The sequence below is a fragment of the Pseudorasbora parva genome, chromosome 22 (genome assembly GCF_024679245.1).
Source record: "Pseudorasbora parva isolate DD20220531a chromosome 22, ASM2467924v1, whole genome shotgun sequence".
NCBI lineage: Eukaryota > Metazoa > Chordata > Actinopteri > Cypriniformes > Gobionidae > Pseudorasbora > Pseudorasbora parva.
The window spans coordinates 16,334,671-16,360,211 of NC_090193.1; the positions used below are offsets into that span (position 1 = coordinate 16,334,671).

Sequence of the window (25,541 nt, forward strand, 5' to 3'; positions counted from 1 at the left end):
AGGAACTTGACTGGCCTGCACAGAGTCCTGACCTCAACCCAATAAAAACACCTTTGGGAAGAATTAGAGCGGAGACTGTGAGCGAGGCCTTCTCTGCTAACATCAGTGCCTGACCTCACAAATGGTCTTCTAGAAAATTCCCATAAACACACTCCTTGTGGAATGCTGTCCCAAAAGAGTTGAATCTGTTATAGCTGCAAAGGGCGGGCCAACAACATATTAAACCCAATGGTTTAAGCATGGGATGTCATCCAATTTCATGTGCATGTAAAGGCAGACATCCCAAGACTGAAATAAAGACTTTTGAATATAGTGTATAACGAAATGATTTAATATATATTTTACTTTATGCAATATTTGTGTAAAACAGCCATAAACGGGCTTTCCTGTTACATACAATGTATTTATACATTGTTAATGTATCTAATTTGCAAATTAATGTTTTTGGGGCAACATGTAATGAAAAAAGAAGTGTAATAATGGGAGTAGTAATTGGCAATATTTTCATAATAATATATATTTCATAGGGATATTGAAATATAATTTCTTTCCCTGTTCATTTGTTGTGTCTCCCAAAATGCTGGACAAACATGATTTAAGCCCCATGTCCTCAACAGTGGTATGAAATTGATGTCCTGTTTTGTAACAAAAAGTCATATTTTGATTTGAAACCCTATTACATTTTCCTGAGATGTTGATTTACAAACAATTAAAAAATTGGTCAGATTTAAATGATAACTGTAAATTATTATTATATTTCCATAAGAGTGTTAAATTGAATTACTTATTCTTAGCAATTTTTATAGTCCAGAGCGGCAGTTGTCATTGTGAAACTTCCAAACATTTGGCATCTCAGAAAAGCCCTAAATGTGCTCTTTACAGCAAACTGTGACATGTATGTTGTCAGAGGCATTCACTAAAATATGTCCACTACAAAGGAAAAAAGTAAATTTCTAAATCTATTTTCTATTTCTATAGAACCTTTAAGGTTCTATATAAAGCATACACACACCTGATAATACTCATAGACTCGCATATAAGATCATCCGTTGACCAGTGTATGATGCACTGAGGAAGGATTTCATCGAATTTTCCTGTGCTAAGATTTGAATAAATTCTACATTTGTTTAGTGCAGAACTTTTTATTTTATTTAATATGTTTTACTACTTAAAACGGCATATGGCTGATGTGTTGAAGGGGTGGGTTGTCCAGGAATGCCTTGCAGTAGGGCTTGGGCACAAAAGCTTCGTTGTGCGTTGTCCTGAAGTCATGTTTGCTGTGCCGGGGCTTGATATGACTGTCTTTAACCTAGAAATAGATTAGTACAAGGGTCAAGATCAGCTTTAAAACTTAGTAAACTTATAACACCTCCCTTACATCGGCTTGGTGTGTCCCGGCCTTTACAGTTGCTGACAAGGTACTTGAACAGCTATTATACTGTTTAACCCCCAAAACTACTTATCACATGGTTTCAACCGAACTTTGGCACCACCAGGAAAGCCAAGACCCATCTCACAACTACAGACAGTTTAAAACCCGACCAATGTCTATGTTTACTTTTCATGGACTGCAGAATAAATGGGAAACCAGTGAGCTGGAATTTATCTGTGTGAAATTGAAATATTTTACCTGTTGAAGCTGGCTAGGGCTCAGTTCCTGTCTTCTGGAGTTCAGGGGGACAAAATCTTTTTGCACAGTTGTAAACATCCGATCTGGCTCTAAAAAACAAGATCAGAGAAATACTTGATATACATTTTTTTTTTATTATATTAGAGATTGTTAACAAAATATTTTAGGAGTATGTATTAATTTTCTTAAAGAATATTATTTAGTCTTTTTAGTGGAGGGTAACCTAAAAATAATCTTGATGTAGTAACATTTTTTTTTAAATATAACTGAACCAACCTGCCAATATTTAGTTTTAAAAATCAGATCAGGTAGAAATAGCTCTACAGCAGCTAAGTAAAGGTATAATGAGAACAGGTCATTTTAGGTGACTATACAATGTGAAAATGCACGTTAATAAACCAAAGGTACCTTGCTCAAGCAGCACATGGCTAGGTGGGAAATTGGCCATCTTGGGACGGTCCACTTCCTTTGGTGTGAACTGCTCCTGTGATGTCGTGTTGTAGAACTGTCCAGCCAGATCAAGACACCCGAATTTTACATCACTAAAATTCCGGATATTGGATCCGTCCACATGCACTGGGAACTGTGTATGGTCAATCTGATAGGGCAAACACAACTCGGTTAGGAAAGACACACTGTATTTAGATCGTCAAGCAAGAGGCGAGTTGCAACAGGTCACACCTTTGGGAAGAAGCTCTGGTTTGTTGTTGACAGTCTCTCCTGGTTGCCCTCAAGTACCTCTCCTTTGAACACAGAGCTGAGGGTCGGGCATCTGCGCTCTAGGTGAATAGGGCCTGGTGAAAACAAACATGAGGTTAAGTTGGGAGGGGGGAAACGATACACTTGATGTATATGTGCTAATATGTTGATTTGCCCAGTATGTGATGAATGTAAAACATAAGCTGAAAGCATGTTGATTATTGAGTCTACATAAAAATTCACATAAGTTATTTAAGAATATTTGAAATGGCGCCATCTGCTGGCTTATGCTGTGCTTTTCCCTTAAAGGGGTACTTCAGCACTGGGAAGATGAATGTGTATTTAAACAGGGTCGTTTATGTAGTATAAATGTAAAATAATTTTTAAATTTGGTGCCTTCTAGACTGAGAAAAGCCATAAAATGTACAGTTGTTTTCATTTTCATAGTAATAAAACAGAACAGACACTATAATTAAAAACTGAATGTGTCTGCTCAATATAGTGTGAGCCAAATGAGTGTCACAGCAGCAGTCAGATTACATTTATTACGAGTAAAGAGCCAAAATTCATGATTCGGATCACCAATGTCACATGATTTCAGCAGTTTGACACACGATCCGAATCATGAATCGATAAACTGATTCATAACCGTTCGAATCTTTGAGGATTTAAAAAAAAAAAACAGTGAAGAGAAGACAATTGTGAATAAAATCGTAGAGTCTGTTATTTTTGGACCAAAATATATTTTCGAGGCTTCAAGAGAATCTAATTAACTAACTGATGTCACATATAGACTACTTTGATGATGTTTTTATTCCCTTTCTGGACATGGACAGTATAGTGTGCATACACTTCCATACGCTCTCAGACTAAATATAAAATATCTTAAACTGTGTCATGAAGATGAACGGAGGTCTTCCGGGTGTGGAACGACATTAGGGTCAGTCATTAGTGACATCAATTTAATTTTTGGGTGAACTAACCCTTTAACATGCACAGAAAGCCAGTGAACAGATAAATCCGGCTTAGATAAAAAAAATAAAAAAAAGAGAACAACTCTGAAGTGGGCCAAATACAAGTGTTAGATCAGGGTTTTTTAAACACTCAAATATGATGATCCCCTTGTAAGGAATATACTGTAAAGGTAGCTATAGAATTTCACACATAAAGCCCTTGAAATTAAATAATAAATAAAATACTTCTATATGAATGTCTTAAAAAATCAGAATTAAGAATGAATGCCAATAAGTCATTAAATAAAATGTAATAATAATAATAATGTAAAAATAATATTTAATCTGAAAATGCATTTAAATATTGCATTTCATTCAAATTTTATGGTAATGCTTAAAATTGTTTATAGTTTAAATAGTTATAAGGCAGAAGAAAAAAAACACGGCATACAATTATTGTACATACCACATTTGCGTGCAGGAAATTCTTCGGTTGAGGTTGTTATCCATTTATCATCAGCAAGTTCCCGGAGGTTGATGGGCTGAGATTTATTTATCTTGGGAAGCAGACATTCCCTGTATTTAGCAAAGCTGTTGACAAAAAAAAAAAAAAGGTTTTAGGTTTATCTGATGTATACTGAAAAGAAGGTGTGATCAAATGTTATTTCTAGAGCTTTCCTGTTAGGTTTTATGTGTTTTGTCTTTATGCGGGAAGGTTATCAGTACCTGCTGGCGCCTAAATGACTGAAAGAGTTGGAATATGTTGTTTGTCTGTTCAGTATCTTTTCTCGGTCTCCCATTGCTACGGATGAATACTGAATTCGTTGCTGAATGAAAGACAGAATGAAAGATGTTATTGAACCGCAGCATCATTGGTGCTCTCTGACGCTACAGCAAATGATATAGAATTACCTTCTCTGCAGACGGAAGAGGAGGAGGAGTAGGACACCATCTGTACTTGAACTGCTCGTGATAACTGGAGCTGAATTGGTCCTTTTTGTCTGTGTTCAGACTTGATCCGACACCTTATTGATACAAAAACAATATCTTATATCCACTCATAAAATACAAAAGTACTACTATAGATAAAGGGACTTTGGTGTGCAGTAGGCTACCTGTGTTCGCTGCAGCCTTTGCCTTGAGGACTGGGGACACTTCATGTTTGGTGTAATTGGATATGTATGTAGTTCCAGGACATTTGCTCCCTGGCAGACCTAACCTGACTGCGGTGGTGGGACGTATTATTTGGGCTGCAGACTTCGGCAGGGGCTTGAAGTCTGACTGAGTGGTCTCAAAGTCGCCACAGCTGTTCTCAGAATGCATTTGAAAGTTGGTTCTCTGCATGGTGAGGTGGGTTAACATCGGCTGGATGACATGGGTTGGTTGATGAGATGGGAAGGACAAGGCTGTCTCTGTCTGGTAGTTTCCCATGTAATTCTGGCCGACATGCTGTAAAAGTGCTGACACAGGCTGAAGGATAATAGGCCCCTCTCTTTTCTGCAGAGTGGTGTTGTCAACTGATTTGAAGTGGCTCTTGTTCGTTGTTCTATACATGCCGGTTGCTCCATCCAAAAACGGAACATTTGAAATCCTTGACTGAATCATCTTCATATAGCGTAGCTATAGAGTAAATACACGTTGAAAGCTTTAAAAAAGCGAAAATGTGCGACTGAAATCTATTGAAACCAAATCACAAAATCTCTTCTCGAAGCGCTCAATCGAAGCATCTATGATGTCACAGTCCCCGCCAATGCCTTTCGAATTAAAACATGTTGAAGAAATGTATACAACTTTACATTGAGCTATATGTTTACATAAAACATTAAATTATTTTACCTTTTTGTATTCTTGCTAAGTTCTTGTCCATATACACAAAGCAAAGACAAAGGGGGGCTTTTCAATTTTGTTGTGGAGACATTAATTATTAAATGTTTTCCAAGACAACCGGGTCTCTACGTTGCTCATGTTATTTGGAGATGTCTAGGTGGTTTAACACATCGTGGGACGCTTAATGAACCCCCCACATCTTTTGTTTGTTTGTTTGTTTGTTTTTTAATTCGATATGGAGTAATAATCAGAGCAATCATACTAATAGCTTGAGGGCTTTTATTACTCTTCAGTAGGTGGCGGTATTGGGTCAACTGCAATCAGGCAGTAAGGATCCCCAAAACAATAATACACCCAAGGTTTAGTTCACACAAAAATTATCTCAAGATTTAACGTTACTCACCATCAAGACATCTTAGGTGCGTGTCATTCTTCTTTCATACGAATAACGTAAAATCGGAGTTATATTAAAGATGTCCTGGCTTTTCCGATTTTTATCATGTCCATTAAAAGTGGCTATCCATCATATAACTGCTCCACACGGCTCCGGGAGGGGTAATGAAGGTAATTTGAAGCGAGTTGATGCGTTTGTGTGAGAAAAATATCCATATTTAAGACAAAGTCAATTATCTAGTTTCTGGCGATTCAACTTATTCAACTGAAGGAAAAAAAGTGTAGCGCCCAGCCCCCTCAGTTCAAAATGCTTACGCGCGTAAAAACAGAGCAACGTTCGGTTATAAAGTTTTGAGCCAATATATTTTTAATAAAACGAATATAAAAGACATTTAATAAAGAAGTTGAACAAAGAATTATTCAAAATATTATTCGTCTGAAAGAATAATGTCATGTACACCTAGGAAGATTTGAGGGTTAGTAAATTATGGGCTAATTAAATTTTTTGGTTGAACTAACGTTAACTACATTTTTTCTGATGACATCGGAGAGCTCTCTGACCCCTACATAAACAGCAAATGACACCTTTAAGGTCCAGAAAAGTAGTAAAGACATTGTTAAAACAGTCCGTGTGACTACAGTGGTTCAATATTAATTTTATGAAGCAATAAGTACTTTTCATGCGCAAAAATCAAACAAAATTACGCAATTTCTTCTAGTCTGTCAGACTCTTATGCTGTTGACTCAGTGTAAACAAAACAGTGCAGCTTCATAGTTTTACTACTGGTGCATGCCTTGTGCTCACATAAACAGCATCAGCCAATGGTAAGCTTGGGTTCTGGGTGAATTAAATAATTTACATTATGTCAACAGCATAAAAGTCTGACACAGGCTAGAAGAAATTGTTGAATAAAGTTGTTATTTTGCTTGTATTAAATAACCTTTTAAATATCCAAGTCTTGGTCAACTGCAATTAGAGTTATAGTGATTCCAAAACATAACTTAAATATCCAAGGACTGAATCCCTATGCCAGGAATTTAAAATTAAATTAACAACTGGGAATTTTATAAATATGAAATCTTCCATTTTCACCAAAAAAACAACTAAAACAAGAAAAAGGATAGGCCTCCCCTGCTAGATTGATCCAGTCTTTACCAGATCCTGTCAGAAGACATCATTTTTGTCTGGTATCCAAAACTGTCAGCAGTGTTTTGTCTGACACCTATAACCAGTCAACAGCCTGAGACAGAGGAAGCCGTAAAATAACAGAAAGTGGAGATGAAGCGAGGATGAAAAGATGGATGCAGTATTATAGAATAATCTGAGTTGTGTATGTTTTAATGCTTGTGTATGTAGCAATGCTTAACTGCTTTACAACATCATCCTGTGATGTTTAAAAGTGGAAATGGACACGTCCTCTTTCATGAAAACCACTATTCCTTAAAACCAGAAATGTATAAAATCAAACTAAAAAATAAAGCCAGGAAAGAGCAAATAAATTATAAGGAACAGAAAAAAGGACATGAATAAATAATTGAATGATACATTATTATAAATGAATAAAAATAAAATAAATAACATGCTCATTCTCTTGAAGCTACACATACAGATTGTCATTAAGAATCCTTCATAGTTACAGGTTAACATATTCACAGATAACATTTATAAGTATTTAATGTTTTCAAATTGTGGGTAAAGCCCACCATTTTTTAATTCTCTGTTCATTCAAATTATAATAAAGCAATAAAGCTACTTTAGATCCCATTTTATAAAAAACAAAAAAAACATAGCAACACTGCTTCAAAATGCACCATAATTATCACAATTCAATATTACACCAAAACAAATGATAAAGCAAGCAGTGCAGTACTTTATGCATTTATTGATTTGTACTTCATGCCAATGTAACTTAATCTAATAAGTTGTCTAAGAATCATTCTTCATAAAGCATCATAAAGGCTATCTTGGAGGGTTTTAGGTTTGGGAAACAACAATTAAATTAAAGGACGTGTACACTGAAGCAAATACTTTTATTGGGAATTCATATAAAACAACAAACAACAGGCACACAATAGAAAAATAGTATATGTGCAAATGTTTTTGAGGTTACAGGGCGGATGTCAAAGCAAAGAAAAATCAACACTTAAAGTGAATGTTTAGACTAAAATACATGTTTTTTTTAAACAAAGAATGAACTACGTAGTATAAAGGTTGGTATAAAGATGCATGCTGACATACTGAAACCGATAGTGGTTTATAAGAAGTCTAAAGTGTTTTTCCTAAAGGGTTGTTGCAGTTAGAAGTGCCATTTTGAACTAATGGAATCAAGACAGTGAAAATTGAATTGAAGTACTGTGCAAACCAGTTGATCCCAGCTTTTTAGGTAGATTTAGAATGGAGACTGCAGCAGATTAGTTAAAAATGATGAATAAATTAGTTAATGAAAAATGGAAGTTAAGGTTAATCATTCACTCATATTATCATTTGTTACTAAGAGAAATATAATGTTTTGTTAGTTCTATGTGCATCAAATTCCCTGCTCTTCTTGTTGTCAATTGCAGAGCCCTGCATTGAGCAAATTTTATGAGGCATGTAAGAGAAACTGCGTTCAACAAGCCATTAAATGTCCTAACAGAGACATGCTGGTGTCCGTAAATATTGAGATATCTTCATTCTTCAGGTCTAGTTATGCATCTAACAAGAATACCAATAACTACATTTAACAGTAGCTTATATCTACAGAATGTTCTGTTCAAAGTCTTACTCTAATTACTCATTTAGAAACCTAGTCACAACTCACAACCAAATCACAGATCTCAACAACAATTTCAATGTTGATCTCTAGTACCAATAAACAGGTCTAAAATAAGCTAGTCTTTTGGACAGTTCTCTATGGTATTCCTTGTGACTATTTTAATCAAACAGGCTCCGTTGAATGAGCGCGAAACAACTGGTAAGTTAACACGATGGCTTTTTCAGCTTTCAGGACGCAAACGTGGAACATAAATGCAAATATTGTAGTGTTACTTATCACCTCTCTAGTACCATGACGAAATGTCGAGTTGTGCAGCTTGGAAAGATTCCAGTTGAGAACAGGTTCTCCTCTTCCTCATATTGGTGGTTTTGCCATACAATGTTTGTCCAACCGAAGCGGTCAATTGTCCAGGAGCTTGGCTAGGTTCTGTCGCAGGTCGCTCAAGTCGAAGATCTTGACGTCTAAAGTTTCAATGACCTTTTGCATCGCAATCTCCGCCCTGTTCCGGGCATCCTGGGAGGAAGCTAAATCGCTCTCTACTGCTTGCACTCGTTTCTCCAACTCAGAGTTCTTCACTTCCAGGTCCTAATGCCAAGGAAAACAAACATTCTTAGGTCACTAAACCATAATCATATTTATACCGTGAACTCTGAAGCTAGTGTAAATACTTCTGTTGTACCCACCTAGCAGTAAAGTGAATAAAGACATGTACCTGCATCCTTTGAATGGCCTCTTCCCTTTCTTTCTCGAGCTCACCAAAATCTGGTTTCTTGCCCCGCAGAGTCTTTATTTCCTGTAATGACCATTTTTAAATAAGGAATATGCTTTACTAACTTATTCATCTTACAAGTGAAATGTAAAAGGAGTTCTACTTCATTTTCAATGGAAATGCATTGGTTTTAAACGGGCTGTTTATATACATATGCACATGGTTAAAAATGTTGGAAATACAGGGTCTGGAGTGGCTGTGACAGTGCTATTGAATATAATGGGATTCCCTATATAGTTTTGATGTGTCAAAGTCTAAAGAAGAAAGGTGCGTCCCAAGTTATGTACTATTCTGTGCTGTTTTATAGTATAAATAATGTGAGTTGTGCGTTTAGAAATCCCACACAAACAAAAAAAATCCACTTTAGATGCACAGATGATACCCTGCAAAAACAAAGTGAGGAATGTTGGTCAATTGATTCAACTGTGCAAGCTTCCCTTACATAGTGGTGGTGGTGGTGGTGGTGTGTGTGTGTGTGTGTGTGTGTGTGTGTGTGTGTGTGTGTATGTGTGTGTTGGGGGGGGGGGGGGGGGGTATCAGACCCTAATGTTTGATGACAAAACCATATTAAATTCATACACTAGATGGTTCAGTGCATAGTTTAAAGTTCATATAGTGCTTCATTTGGGACACGACTGGAATCTCTTGCCGTGTCAGTTAGCACTGCTATTACATAATATAAAGTAATCTTGACCTCATCTTTAGCTTTGATAAGGGCCTCCATCTCTGCCACAGACTGTGTGAGCTCCTCATTCCCCGTCTCAGTGGAAGCAGAAACCCCGCTCTGAGCCTCCAGGTCTGCAACCTGAAATATGAAACCAGAAGACTACAGCTATTCCAAGTTCTCTCATCAAACTCCGGTAGAACCATCAGTCCCCAACTGTATAAAATCTCAGACAAAAACTGAGAATGTGCCATGTTGTCCAATAAAAATCTAGTTTAAACCACATGTGCCAATTCTTATTCATGTTGGTTTCACTTGGTTCTGAAAAGGTATCTTCATTACAACGTAACTACAAGGATTAAGTATTGAGTAATATTATTTAACATGTAGTTGCATGTAATTATGTATGGTTTCCTGTTATTACTACAGTAAGTACAAGGACAATGTAAAATAGTTACCAAACAGCTTTCAAGTTGTTTCAAGAAAGTGTAAATTTAATGTCATGTGGTGTAACCATTAAGTAAAAATATATTTAACAATAACTTACATACATACATATCACAAAATATTAATATTTGTGTTTTTTTTGGAGCATCACAACATTTCACAACTTGAAGTAACCCCTCCCCTCACGTTAGTCACACCGCATGACTTGGATTTAATGGACAAAATTTGGATAATTTTGCCAAACTACGTAAGGTTTTACGTAAAGACCATCTCCGTCAACACAACTTATCACCATCTTCTTTAGTATCATTATTGTTATTATTACTGTTATTATTATTACTGATATTACTGTTGCAGTCATCACAAAATATTATTATTATTACATAAATACATCTACTATTACTATTATTTGTCATTTCTGCTTTTTATTTATTGTTGTTCTATTACTGCTGTTTTATTGTTGTTTTTGTGTTTTGTTGTTGTGTTTTATATTTATGTTTTAAGTTTTGCACTCCTAATAAATACAAAAAAGAAAAGACCATCTCTACAAGTTCAATCCCACATATTCTTTTCATTATAGATAACCTTTCAGAATTCTTAAATATGAAAATTCTTTTTTGTTGTTGCTTTTAGTTTTTATGTGAAAAAAAGTGTCACCCTCAAGTTGCTTCAAAACTGTCTGAATTTATTTCTTCTGCTGAACACAAAAGAATATATTTTAAAGAATGTCAGTAAACAAACCCCTTGAGGGTTGATGAACCCCATTGACTTCCATGGTATTTTTTGTCCCATACTATAGAAGTCAATGGGGCCCATAAACTGTTTGGTTACCCATACTCAAAATATTTTCTTTTTGAATATTCTGAGGGTAAGTAAATAATGAAAGAATTTAAATTTTTGGGTGAACTATCCCTTTAGTGTTTTCTCCAATCACTACCACACTATTTTCCACAGAGCCATGATTTCTGTGACTGAGCATCTTTTCTTCAGGGGTCGTTATAATTCGCAGGAAACGCTACACTCATGTTCACCCCTAAAGGTGAAAGTAAAGCAGGACATCACTGCACTGGAGCTTTTAGCACTGTCACAACTCTGAGCCATTTTTTTTCGGTTTGTGTTAGAGAGAAACTTAGTGGTCTCATTTTCCCCACGGTCATTTGTCTTCCTTCTGTTCCGGGCAATGAAGGCGTATTGTCTTTTCCTAAAAATATCCCTCCGCACGCTCTCAGAAGACCTGAACTATATACGTCACCTGGTTGATGTTTGCTTCAGTAGACCTTCAAAGTGTTGTGGAATCATTAATGTATGATTATGTAAAAATGCTGCCAAAGACTGCCTAAGGGAAAATATTCAGTTTGCTTGAGCAACTGCTAAAACAAATTGTTAACACATGAGAATGTCTAACTTGGACGTTATTTTTATGTGGTCCTCAAAAAGCAGCAATGTGGAAAAACGGATCTGGAACCTCACCTTGGATCTCCCAAAACTCTTGTGAACATTTACAGACCCACTGAAGTGCTTTCAAACATGCAGCATTATTCATTGTGTTGACATAATTTCCACTGAAACAGGAAGACACAGCCGACATATCTAGGGCCCTATAAAATCCATTTTATTTTTTCCCAAAATCAGTTTTTAATTTTTGCAAATTACATTTTTTCAGTTTTTCATTTTTGGGAATTCATTTTTTTTGGTACCCTTTACTGTTATTTTAGTTATAAAAAGTGTGCTTTTAATGTTAATATTGTAAACAATATAATATAACATAAAATAGGAATTACCTTAAATTTATTGAGGTTACTTTTCAGGACAAATACTGCAAGATGCAACATAACACTGCACTTCAAGTACATCACAACAAAATATTAATGGTTATGAGCTTTAAACTTTCCAGTAAAATACATTATATTAGTTTATACAAGTACATTTTTCTACATTTTTGGGTGAAACATTTCTTCAACATTGCTCACCTGCTCTCTGAGGCGATCTGTTTCTTCCTGATACTCGGCTAATTGTGTTTTCCAATGTTCAATGCTGCTGTTAGCATCTTGAAGAGCGGCTACAAGCTTAGCGTTGCTGTCCCGAAGAGAAAACAGCTCTGCCTCCGAGTTTCTCTCGCATATCGACCTGTTAACAAACCAACATCTGGGGTTCAGTTTTACAAAGTTTTTCCTTCTGGAACCTGCGGTAAAGACACAGGGTATATGCAGGAATCCTGAAGTTAATTTCAATACCTTTTTAAGACTTTTTAAAGACCTTCTCAACATATTTTAAGACCTTCAAGTTCTAATCGGCAAACAAACCTTTAATAAACAGTTTTAGTCGAATGTAGACTTAAAATCTCTATCGTAGCCCAATTTTGTGAAACTAAATATGTCAAACTAAATATAAGGACATCACTCAGGCAGCAGTAAAGGCTACTGCGCCTTTAAGACCTGATGCAGGGATATGCTCGTCTTTCTCGACTGTGCATACTATACAGTTCACTTAAGGCACATTCAGACTATGTCTGCTAGGATACTCATCAAGATGGACATGCTGACATACTTCTTGTGTGAGTTTGTCCGTTTAAGCGCAAGACTTGAAAGAGAACTCAATATTTGCGCTGTGAGACGAGCGCGCGCTCTCGGATGATGCACAGCGTCAGATCTTCTCTCAGCGCGCACGAGTCTCACAGCGCGTCTTCACCCGAGTGACGACGGAGAAAACGACTGGTTATATGCGCACATACGGCAGCACTCGCATGCATTGAATAAAGTTTACAAAGAGGTGAAACAGCTCGGTAGGTGAAGCGACCCAGACAGCAAAATGTATTTGGGCCAGATTTGGGCCAGGTCTTCATTAGCATTTGGCGCAGGTCCGCTAAACGGACCTGGGCCGGGGTCATCCTTTCCAACGGCCCAATACCGGAACAGGTTGGAATTACGGATCAGAGACAGATCTGGGCCAGAACTGGCCCAGTACAGTTATTAAAGCCATGACGTGTGGTGCGGATCTGGCCCAGATCCGCTACTCATATTTTACATCTGGGGCTCATCTGGCCCTGGTCTGTGATGCATATTTAAGCTATCAGACAAACACGGCCCACACAATTTGTACATTTCAAAATATTTTTATTTTATTTTAAAAAGGCAAAAAGAGAACAGTATGAACAACGGTCAACAACCATCTACGTGAATCCAGATGAAAAAAAAGAAAACACAAAACAATGCCAACCAATATATAATCAAGTGAGAGAAAAAAGATTAATGTTAAGTATTCAAATGACAAAAAAATATATATAATAAATAAATACAAAACCAAGTAAAACCTATTTTGAACACAATATTAATGTGCACACATTTTACAGCACATTTGTTGGGTGCGATCGGGCAAAATGCAAATCAAATTGATGTCAAAAACTAAACGTCAATTTGACATCCACACATTGATGTTTTCTTGACCACCAAAATAATGACACAAAATTAATAATAATACTTTTATTAATCAGTATACATACATACATACATACATACATACATACATACATTTCATACAATACTGGATTTTGTAAATTCAAATAAAAAAATTGCTTTATTGACATAAATCATACAATATTGCCAGAGCTACACTCTCAGAAAAAAAAAGGTACAGTGCTGTCATTGGCAGTACCCGAAGGTACAAAAGTGAAAAGGTACACCTTTGTACCTTACTCACCCCTATATTAGTAACATAAAAAGGTACATATCGGTACTTTAAGAGCATGTATTAGTAACGTGGTGGCTGTGGTCGGCCAAACCAAAAACATTTTTTTTTGAATGTGAATGCTGTTTTACGTGGATATTATGACATGAGTGAAGCACAACGCTTTATTTACTAAATAAATAATAGGTACGCAATTAAATGTTACCTCGCAGCCAAGGAAACAACATTCATGTCAAACAGGAGAGGTAAACATTGTGAAGTGAGACAAATTTAAGCTTTGAGTTTTCCAATCTAGTCACCCGATTTCCCGAATAGGCTTACTCTATTTTATTCTACTGGACATGGAATCTCATATTTATTTTCCCAAATCTTAAAGAGATGTAAATTAAGTATCTCTTTGGTATAGTCTAAGTATAAATCTAAAGTATAATCTTCAGCATTATGTTTCCTTGGCTGCGAGGTAACATTTAATTGCGAACCTATTATTTATTTAGTAAATAAAGCGTTGTGCTTCACTCATGTCATAATATCCACGTAAAACAGCATTCACATACAAAAAAAATTGTTTAGCTGACCACAGCCGGTGCTACTCAGGCACCGCGGTGGCGCTCTACCGCGGTGGTGCGGTTGTCATGCACATAGACAGTAAAAGAAATGGACAGAGCTATCCCATAGACGTCAACGGCGGAAAATGAGGTCAATTAGAGGCACAAACTTCCCGTCTCTGAGCGTCTCCTCCTGTCTATAAGGTAATTTCTCAACTGTGCCACAGAGTCGCGTTGGTTATGACGCAATCGATTTTTACAAAAACAGCTTCTACGGGCGATAATGTAAGATACAAGGTAACGGAGCCTTTTATGCATTGTCGTGTTTCTTTATAAATAAACAATGGACAAATGGAGTCTTTAAACGCCTCAGATGTAAAGTTATTCACTGTCAAAGTGACTCAAAAATGAATGGGAGTCAAAGGGACGCTAACAGCAGGTGATGGCTTGGTTAGCAATGGCCGCCCCTATGGGGGGAACGCTTTCCGAGCGCTAGATTACCCCCTTGGTCATGCATGTTTACTGGCACAGCAAAAAACTGCCACAGCCCTACTTAGGGTACCACCCCAGTGACAGCAATGTACCTTTTTTTCTGACAGTGTAGGAATATAAATAATAGATAGGAACATAAATAATAATACATATATGAACATTAATAATACTGATAATAAAAAAATCTAAATAATAGTGGAAAATATAACAACATAACTCAAATTTAAAGGGATACTTCACCGCTATTTCATATTAAACTGTTATTACCTTAATTAAAACGAGTTGATACATACCTCTCTCGTCTCAGTGTGTGCTCTTAATCTCTCTGACGCGTGGTGACGATCTGATAGCATTTAGCTTAGCCCACTAAGCCCAGTTCATTCACTATTGTACCAAACAGAGATCAAGTAGAAGTTTCCCCTATTTAAATACAGTTACACCAATAGTTGAACGATCAAGTATGAGGACAAAAAATAAAATGTGGCACTTTTCCTTTTCTTTGTGTCACCATACTTGGTCGTTCAACTATTCGTGTTGAACGAAAGAGGTATATATCAACTCATTTTAGTTAAGGGAATAACATAGTTTAATATGAAAAAAGTGAAGTATCCCTTTAAATAAACAGTGTAAAAAATTAGAACATTAAAAAAAAAAAAAAAATTCCATAGGCGTAATAGTTTTCATATCATACAAACCGTATTTTCTATCCCCTTACACTGCCCCTGCCCCTAAACCTAACCATCACAGGAAACATGCTGCATTTTACTTTCTTATAAAAACTCATTCTGTATGATTTATAAGCCTTTTGAAAAGTGAGGACATGGGTAATGTCCTCATATTTCACAAAAACAAGCATACACACACACACACACACACACACACACACACACACACAATATATATTTATCACTGTGGTGTACAATAGGGAAATACGCTGAGGTCAGACACAATACACACATTAAATACAATTTCTGAACAATTTCCTAATCTGAATCTGAACACAGATCAATTGCTGTCTGACCATTTTGGCGTCCCATTCCCTCATTTCTGTTGGGAGCAGCTCGAAGATGGTTCTTCATGAGATGTTTTATATCAGCCTCTGAAGATGCTGGGCCTGACTGCTGTACAGAACCTGAATGAAGATGGAGCATATTTTGTATTACTTGTTTCACATCATTTAAAGTAGAGCATAAATAAGACTTTCATCAACCATCATTTGTAGTAACATAGCAATTCACAAAGTAATTTAACCTCTTTAAAGCTAGTGTTATACTTTCTGTGTGCACAAGGTTATACATGATGTAATGCAAAGCAAAAAACAAAGGCGTAGTTTGATGATGCCAAGTTTAAGAGCAGAACCTTGGGCCATATAGTCTTCATCTCACAGCCGGTGGAAAAGAATCGGGATAGGACTCATTCATGAATGTGATTATTAACATTAATGTAGTAGGAAGCAGAGCAGGTCCAAGTGTTGTGGAGCTTAGCAAGGTTGCTGGAGCGATTGTTAATGAGATGAACAACACACGCCTCGTGAGCACCGGGACTTTTATCATGACGGGATGGAACACTGTTCTGTGCACCATTTCCGCTTTTCCGGTCATGAGTATGCGCCTCTGTTTATCATATTAGATACATTTGAGTGTGTTTTAAAATTATGTTATTACGTTACTCTATGCATTCACTTGTTCACACTGCTAAGAGTAAAGCGCTTCTGCCGAGGCACAGATATGACGCAATTGACAGGTGACTCCCTCAAACGCTATGCTGAAACGCCACGGGTCCTTGGTTAAAATAGCAATTTTCTCACAATTTACAAATAGTTGGAAACATTTGGGATATTGTAAGAACTCAACTGAACAAAATATATAACACATATATAAATACTACATAGTGCACCTTTAATATTGTTCATACAGTGTCACTTACGTTTGGATGTCAAAGCCTTCTAAAACAAAATAAATAAAACCAATAATTTGAGAAAATAAAAAGAAGATAGATGTATGGTGATATTATAGGTGGAAAATATTGGTAAAACATTATTTTTTACTTGATCAGAGATTATAACTTTATCAGCTCACCTGTGTTTCCTACTTCTCTGTCAGCAGCTTCCTCCAGAAATGTTGTAATCTTGGGATAATTGCTGTAATGTTATAGTGGTTACTTTGTCCCTCCTGAAATCACAGAACATTTGTATATATATTTTAACCAGTTTCACATTCGCATTTTTCGCATTCATCGATTAACAGCGCACACATTTAACTAACATTAAATGAATAAGCCCTAATGACCTATTCAATTTCCAGCAAAACCTTTACAAAACTGTCAAGTTCAACACCTCGGCTCTAATCTACCCATAAATATGTTATTAAAAGAACACATTTTATTAATAAGAGCTTAAGTTACGTTAACTGTTAACGTTAACTTAACTTACCTGCTCTGAAAACAGTTGGGATGCTAACGAACTTTCTCGAAGACAATTAATAACATTACATTTCTATAAAGTAAATATTCAACAGAAGAGTGTCAATTACACGTAAGAAAAGTGTTAGGAAAAGCTGTGTGTATTGTTTGTGTAACTTTAGAGAAAATAAACTCACCTGAAAGCAGTGGGGGAAAAACAACAGAGGGAGTTTTGTAGTTTGTCGGTTGCTGCTGCATCGTATCCATGGCAACTCTGCGACGCTTCAGTGTTTGAAATCTTCTCGACTGTTCAATGCGCACGCACATTAAAACCAAAACACTTCAAGTCACGCAGCATTTACAGACACATCTATAATTAACACATTACATTTTACTGCAAAATGCCACCCCACGTGATAATGGCACTTTTATTATTTAGGATGTTTTTGTTTTTGTTTTTGCAAACGCAGCTATTTAAAAAAAATTGATTAATGTCAAATATTTTACAAATCCAAAACGGCTCGGAAGGAAACTGTGCCAAATGGATGCATTTTAAGGCCTTAGTCATGAAAAATGTTATAAACTTAAATGAAATAATTACTAAATATTGAGGTCAATTTGATGTCTAAAACATGACGTTGATTTGATGTAAATTAAACGTCAAAAATTTTGTCCTACATATACATAAAACCAATTTAAGTGTGGGATTAACTTCCGATTTTCACCCAGTTAACACTGGAAAAAATTAATTTCCAAACTGAATTTAAAATGGTGCATAGGCCTACAGAATATTGGTCAAGTCTTGACTAATATTTGACGTCAAATTGACGTCAAGGTGCCCGCTGGGTTAAAGGGGACTTTAAATTAGTGATTCCTCTGCGTACCACTAAAGGGAGCCTGAGTACCACTTTTGATTCCCCCAAAAAATAACCAAACGAACAAAAACTTAACGTGAACGCTCTTGCTGGGGTCCGGCCCACACCCGCCGGACGGACTCAATTCAGCTGTGGCGCGTATGGTCTGCGCAGCTGCCCCGGTTCGGCACCCAACCCGCCGAACGGACTCAATTCAGCTGTGGCGCGTATGGTCTGCGCAGCTGCCCCGGATCGGCGCCGCGCCCGCCGGACGGACTGCCATAGTTCAATCTACAGACAGGTCTGGCGCAAAGTTGGTGCAGATCTGCATAGTGAGTGTGACTGCTGCGCGAATCTGCTGATTCGAAAACGGATCTGGCACAGATGTAAATGCTGTCTGGGGAGTTTACCCGCCACAACTCTAAATCAGCCGCGTCTGGCTGGTGGCAGCGCTAATGTCCATCCCTGGCGCGCGCGCTCCGAGCCGATCTCAGACTGAGCGCCCCGGTGTTTTTTAATACTTATGGGGATGAAAATAAATATATTCATAAATACTTTTTGGAGTCAAACTCTTTTGACAAAGCTTGAACAAAATACTTTCAAAATTTAAGACTTTATAAAGCCGTGATAAGACTTTTTAATACTTTATAAGGGTCTTAATTTTCCCAAAATTGATTTATCACCTTTTAATACTTTTCAAGACCCCGCGGATACCCTGAGACAATTGGCAGCCGACGGTAAACACCACACACAAGTTTTATAATGTCATTTCTTTTGTGTTCAATTTTAAATTTATTTTGCAGAGACAACTGTAAGCCATTTGCAGGTTGACTTCCTGAATCTGAGGCTGTGTGATGTTTTCAACATCATATTATTAAATGTTGTGATTGTATGGAGAATTACTTCATGCTTGAATCTGTAAGACTTAAGTTAAACTCAATTACCCCAGAAAACCACTGAGGAGGAAGAGTACATCAGGCGGATTGATTAGATTCACGTGCATCTGAGTGAGACATTAGTGGCTATATATATCAAACTGTGAAGCTACTGTACCCCATTACAAAATATGAGACAAATTAAATTAAAAAATACATTCAATTTAAAGTTTGTCCCCAAATAATGCCGCAACTACACGTGTGACTCTTGAACAGGTATATTTGCGGCAATAGCCAACAATATGGGTTAAAATGATACATTTTTCTTTTATACCAAAAATCATTAGGATATTAAGTAAAGATGATGTCCCATGAAGATATTTTGTAAATTTCCTACTGTAAAAAGATCGAAGGGGTATTATTAGTAGTAATTTGCATTGCTAAGGACTCCATTTGGACAACTATAAAGGCGAGTTTCTTAATTTTGCACCCATATTGTAGCACACCATACATCAGGGGTCTTCAACTAAAATAGCTTGGGGTCCAGAAAAAAACCTTCCTCACCAGCCGAGGTCCGGACAATTATATACCTAAAAACATGAATTGATGTCTTTTTGCCAGACTAAAGAAATTAGTGTAGATTAAAATGTCTTTTGAACAAAATATAATATGTTCTCATATAGATAAAGAATGTCTTTTCATATTGTTAAAGCAAACATAGGTAATCCTTCACAAAATGTATTTCATTTTGAGGTTGTTCTGTTTAAGTTGCATTGGTACAAAATATCTAATTCAACCAGTAGCCATGTCTGACAAAAATATGATGAATGAAATAATGCCTTCATCTCTAAATCTGCACTGAAAATACATTAATTTCAACATTACTAAAGTGCTTTTTCTGCTGAACTGAGATAAACAGTAACAATCAATGAACACAAACCCTCCTGGTTAAAAAACAAAACCTCAACGTCAAAAACAAAATCTCCTAACATAATTGTATGTTCATTTACATGTATAGTCTCTAGCTAACTAAATGTAGGCTATCTTCAGCACTGTTCTCTCTGAGCTTTAAATTGCACTGGTAAAAAATCATTAGCAATATCATCCAGAAACACAAACAGGCACAAATAAAGTGCCACCAGTGTTGGAAAAATGAAAAAGTGCACAAAATCTTCTCTTTATTTTAACTGTTCCTTTAAATCCAGAAAAACGTAAATAACCTCTCAAAAGGCTGAGCTGAGTTGAACTTAAAGATGGAATGGAAGCATAAACATTCCTGGTTCCAAAAAATAAAAAAGTGAATATAGCTACATTGTCTGAACTTCAGTGCATGTGAGAAATTGGCTCATTTATTTTCTGCGCCCTTACCTCAGACTGCTGAGGATAAAGGGGTCTTTAAAATGTGTATGGCTGAAGCCGAAATCGCCCCTATACCCTAAATAGGGCATTATTTGAGGGGACAGCCATTTGTAGTGGTGTCCGAAACCACAGTGGACATGTTTTGAGTGTACTCACATGTTGCACCGCAATAACGAGTGTGCAGCCGATATACACACAACAGCCGTCCGACTTCACGCACTCGTTTTCATTCACTCCATCAAGTGAACTGTAATAGTGGACTAACGTAGGGAATAGTGAATGAGGGTTAAGGGGCCAATTTCTGATTCAGCCTCTGTTTTGCGCGCCGCTTTCTTCTCTCAGTCTCTTCACTGCAGGTGTGACTGCGCGTCTAAACATATAGTGAGCATAGTAACGTAGCCTAAATGGGGTCGCACACCGGACTGAAGCTCATGGGCACGCGCGTCTCAGGATCTCACACCGGACGCTCACATACGCGCAAGCTCAGTTGTGAATCGACTTCTGACAGAACAGCTGCACGATGTATTATATTTATATTATATTTCCCTCAAATAGTCCTTGTACATACTGATTTCACCCTGTGCTACAAGATACACTCATCGTGCAGTTCTGTCTGAAGTCGATTCAAAACTGAGCTTGCGCATATATGTGTGCGTCCGGTGTGAGATCCTGAGACGCACCGCTGAGCTTCAGTCCGGTGTGCGACCCCTTTAACTGTCAACGCAACCGTGGCAACATAGGCAAAACGGTTCTACTGAGCTGCCTGATATAAATGTGATGATTTATTTATTTATTTAAAATAGCATTTGGCATTTATTTATTTCAGTGCGTCAAAAGGCTTCGCGGTCCGGATGGATGCATCTCGTGGTCCGGATCCGGACCGGAGTCCGCCAGTTGGCGACCCCTGCCATACATCAATGGAAAGCTTATTTATTCAGCTTTCAGATGATGCAGCTTTTCAGATGATAAATCTCAAAAATGATGACTGGTTTTGTGTTCCAGGGTCACGTATTACAAACAGGAGACTGAATTATTGTAAAAGAAAATTTGAGATTTGATGAGGAATTCAAATTGTATGAGGAATTTTTGTCAAGTGAATATTTTACCCTTCAGAAAGCATCTTCCTCATCTGTTCTTTTTCCATGGACTGCTCCATATCAGCACTCTTGCTGCGAAACAACTTGTCTTCACTAGAGCCATTGACACCAAGCAGTGGAGGAGACTGACGGTCCATCGACAGCGCCTGTATTACAGACAATAAAAACAATATATATATAAAATAAAACAAATTTTGTATTAATATTTTAATTATAGCAAGGACACATTAAATTGATCAAAAGTGACAGTGAAGATAATCACAGCATCCGTTACAAAGGAAAAATCTATTTCCAATCAATGTTATTTTGAACTTTCAACTCAAAATCCTGAGAAAAGTTTCCATAAAAATATAAAGGCAATACAAAATATTACAATGATTTCTAAAGGATCATCTGACACTAAAGACTGGAGCAATGATGCTGAAAAATCAGCTTTTTGCAATATAAATGAGTATATTTACAAGATATATGCAGTATTTATGAAATCTCCTCTTAAATGCCGCCGTTGATTTGGTGCTTTACAGGAGATGTCCACATTTAAAATGAATGACGGTCCCAGTGAGCTCACATTTTCCATCCTATGGTAAGAGTTAGATAATTTAAAAAGATAACTTCTTTAAACAACACATTCTTAGTCTATTTGTTTGATGAAGAAACTCTTTTAGAGTCTGCACATGGAACTAAACTGGGCCTGAGGCAACATATGGCGTTGATCTTTGATTCAAATTTGAAAGGACATGGTTTCATTTCAACCTAATGTTCATGTTGACTTGAGAAAACCTTATGAAAAAAACTCAGCTATTTTGCTTACACTGTACAACAGCACGCACAGCCTTGGTTTTTCAAACATGTACTGTGTTTCTGTGGAGCAAAGCATGCTTGCTCTCAGAAAAGCTTGTATAATTCATCAATCTCAGATGCATTCCCCAAAGGAAGACGGTCTATTTCTAATCCGACCACTCAGGCCGATGACTTGTTTGCCTTCTCTATAGTGGTTCATGGCAGGCGTAGGGAGCTTGAGATGGAGCTCTCTGTGTGTTTAATATATTTAAAGGAAGAGCAAGAGGAATCAGAGATGACAACTCCACTGCATAGTCAATGGCTCGGGTGCTCGATTCCTTCAATAATGTATCTTGCACATTTCTACATTTTTAATGAGGGATCACAGATTTCCAGCATATTCCGCTTATCGTGAGGCAATGAGTTTTTTTGTGTTTTTTGCTTCACTAACCAAATAAAAATAAAAAAACACAGAACTTTAGCAACACTATAAGAAATAGTTCAAATTAAACCACCATCATCTTCCACCAAATATCATTCTTAATCAAACAAGGAGTAAAGACAGGACATATCAATGAGCCGCAGAAGCTATTAGTAGAAGCAGTGTTATTTTATACTTTATACTTTTTAAAATTCGGAATTAGCTTTATTTATTTATTTTCTATCTATTTTTGTTTCAGTTTTAGTACTTTTAGCACTTAAACTTATTATAAAGTTAGTTGCTAAAGGCCAAAGTATACTTCAAATTTTACGCGTATGTGAGGGTTGGCGTACAGTGTAGCGTGATTCATCATCCCATCCACTCCACTAGCCATTATTTTTATTGGAAGGAAACGTGTGTGTTATCCACTCATTAATGGAAAGGAAAGCCCCTTGTTTGCGAAATGTTTGCATTTGCATGGTAACTCAAAATGTGTTTTTTTTGTTTTTTTACCACTTTCGTTATTTTGGCTAGACATTTTGTTTGTTGGAAATATGAACTGAATTTAGAAATGCTTTTGAAAATAAAAATTTGGCATTTAATGAACAAATTAATTTTTGAAATGAAGATAGCGTTTGCTAATTCGTTCCCAGAGTCCACAAATAAAAGTAGACAGTTTATAGTTTATAATTATGTCTTGAACTTATCTAAGTATTGCCGCTGTTTTAAAGGAAGAAGGAAAAATGAAAAAAATGTTGGCGCCTTAATTGGCCGTGGGTTAAAGAAAACATAGCCTAACTACAAAACGAATACAATTAAGTGGAAAAAATAATAAAAATATATAAGCCCTATGTTGCAGCAATGCGTCACCGCACCAGGTGACCTGTAAATGCGGAAAAAAAAGTTTCCATTACAGTTTTGTGAAAATTTCCTTTCGAATAGCCTGAAAAATCACCTCATGAGAGCGTAAAAACTTTTTGCAATATATGGGAGTTTTTGTGAAATTGCTGCGTGCGTTTCCATTGGGCGCATTTTCATTCCGCAATTTCAATTTGCGCAATTTGAAGGGCAATGGAAACGCAGCTACTGACATGCCCCAAACTCTCTAAGAAAGAATAAAAAAAATCGTATTAACAACATTTTGGTGGCATTCATTGTGTTCAACTCATAAATACGATCTTTTCGACTTGACATGGACGCACCATAAGTCATCTTGCATGGCGGGGTTTCATATCCAGGGCTTCCTAAGGGGTTTGAGGACCTCTGTCATAAGAGCGGAATGAATGTGCGGTGGTGTGTCAGCTGCACAGGGGACACAGGTGTGTCATTGTATGTGGAAACAGATGCAGATGGTAGTTTGACAGCTTACCTGAGACAGCTGAGCGAGAGATGCAAGGCCATCACCACAGCAGAGACATGAGAGAAAGAAGATAGAAGGATTTCATTGATTCATTTAGTAAGTGGGCTGAATGTAGATTGGTGGCGCTTACAGTTTGAACAAAAACATAAGTGGACAAGTTTTGCATGGGAAAACAGACTATTGCAAAAGATACAAAACTGTGACAAAACATTTTTTGACGTACAAGAGATGTTCATTAATGTTGGCCAGAGAAAATAGCCGTTATATAAACAGAATACTGGATTAGGCCAGAAAGCTTTTAGAAGCAGACCACGCATATAGATTCAGTGATCAAAGAGCACATCTTTCTGTTTGACTTATTTATACACTTCTATTTTTTACCCCATCACCCCTGGTCTAATGCTGCACCCCGAAAAAACACTTTATTAATTAATAAGGGCAGCATTATTCAACGCACACTGTTGCTGTTCTGAACTCTAAACACTCAGGTTTGATTAAATAATGAATAGCTCACAGTAAGCGGTCTGTTTCATACACTCTACAGAGGCACGTTTGAACTCAAAAGAGCTAATGGGATGAAAAGCCTGTCATGGCCATTAAACCACTACAGAATACTGTATATACGTACAAAATGCAAAGCATATGGCAATATAAAGTAACATATTCTGTATTTTGAGATTATTATAAGAATTATAATATTAAGCATATTAAGCATATAAAATTAAGCATATTTTCCCCCAAAATACTATTTTTTGTAATTTTTTTTACTGTATACTCTATACTGTACTGTTTTACAGTATACACATATTTTAATGTTTTTTTTATTGCTCTTTTGTTTAAATTAGAATAAAAGCTGTGTATAAAATATTATAATGAGAAAGGGGGTTGGGATATGGTATATGCATAACTGTGTGTGTTTGTGTGTGTGTGTGTGTGTGTGTAGAGAGAGAAAGAGCGAGTGAGCGAGTGAGTGAGTGAGAGAGAGAAAACTGTCAGAACAAACATACACACACACACACACACACACACATTATATCTCTCTCTCTCTCTCTCACACACACACACACACACATTTAGGGGTGTGGTCCTGGTCAAGACAATCTCCTGAACTCCAAACTAAATGTCAGAATGGGAAAGAAAGGTGATTTAAACAATTTTGAGCGTGGCATGGTTGTTGGTGCCAGACGGGCCGGTCTGAGTATTTCATCTGCTCAGTTACTGGGATTTTCACACCCAACCAATTCTAGGGTTTACAAAGAATGGTGTAAAAAGGGAATGATGGCTCTGATGGCTACTTCCAGCAGGATATTACACCATGTCACAAAGCTCGAATCATTTCACATTGGTTTCTTGAACATGACAATGAGTTCACTGTACTAAAATGGCCCCCACAGTCACCAGATCTCAACCCAATAGAGCATCTTTGGGATGTGGTGGAACGGGAGCTTCGTGCCCTGGATGTGCATCCCACAAATCTCCATCAACTGCAAGATGCTATCCTATCAATATGGGCCAACATTTCTAAAGAATACTTTC

The 25,541-nt window shown here is 36.9% G+C and overlaps 2 protein-coding genes and 1 long non-coding RNA gene across 5 annotated transcripts in view; all 3 read right to left on the reverse strand.

The window, feature by feature from the left end:
* Positions 1–889: 889 nt before the first annotated feature.
* Positions 890–5,814, reverse strand: si:dkey-13m1.5 (uncharacterized). 2 transcript variants are annotated; one of them, XM_067431557.1, is made up of 9 exons: positions 5,513–5,814; positions 4,398–4,902; positions 4,195–4,307; positions 4,009–4,109; positions 3,749–3,873; positions 2,312–2,424; positions 2,039–2,228; positions 1,631–1,719; positions 890–1,309 (listed from the first exon to the last, which is right to left on the reverse strand). In XM_067431557.1, exons 1-9 carry the CDS (start codon positions 5,513–5,515, stop codon positions 1,169–1,171), a joined length of 1,380 nt encoding a protein of 459 aa, XP_067287658.1. In that variant the 5' UTR covers positions 5,516–5,814; the 3' UTR covers positions 890–1,168. The 2 variants fall into 2 exon arrangements, with proteins under 2 accessions (XP_067287658.1, XP_067287659.1); XM_067431558.1 differs by lacking the exon at positions 5,513–5,814 and adding an exon at positions 5,119–5,169.
* Positions 5,815–7,512: 1,698 nt separating this feature from the next.
* Positions 7,513–25,541, reverse strand: part of homer3b (homer scaffold protein 3b) — a 41,509-nt gene continuing 23,480 nt past the window's right edge. The window contains exons 5-10 of one of the 2 annotated variants that reach the window (XM_067431201.1): positions 24,015–24,023; positions 21,454–21,590; positions 12,109–12,265; positions 9,722–9,832; positions 8,971–9,051; positions 7,513–8,843 (exon numbers count right to left, since the gene is read on the reverse strand). In XM_067431201.1, coding sequence (XP_067287302.1) covers positions 8,658–8,843; positions 8,971–9,051; positions 9,722–9,832; positions 12,109–12,265; positions 21,454–21,590; positions 24,015–24,023 — 681 coding nt within the window. In that variant the 3' untranslated portion in view covers positions 7,513–8,657. The remainder of the gene's footprint in view (positions 8,844–8,970; positions 9,052–9,721; positions 9,833–12,108; positions 12,266–21,453; positions 21,591–24,014; positions 24,024–25,541) is intronic. The other variant, XM_067431202.1, reaches the window with a different exon arrangement.
* LOC137058050 (uncharacterized) lies at positions 15,727–17,779 on the reverse strand. Its single transcript, XR_010900578.1, has 3 exons — positions 17,291–17,779; positions 16,938–17,030; positions 15,727–15,991 (listed from the first exon to the last, which is right to left on the reverse strand). It is a non-coding gene; the product is annotated as an uncharacterized lncRNA (long non-coding RNA).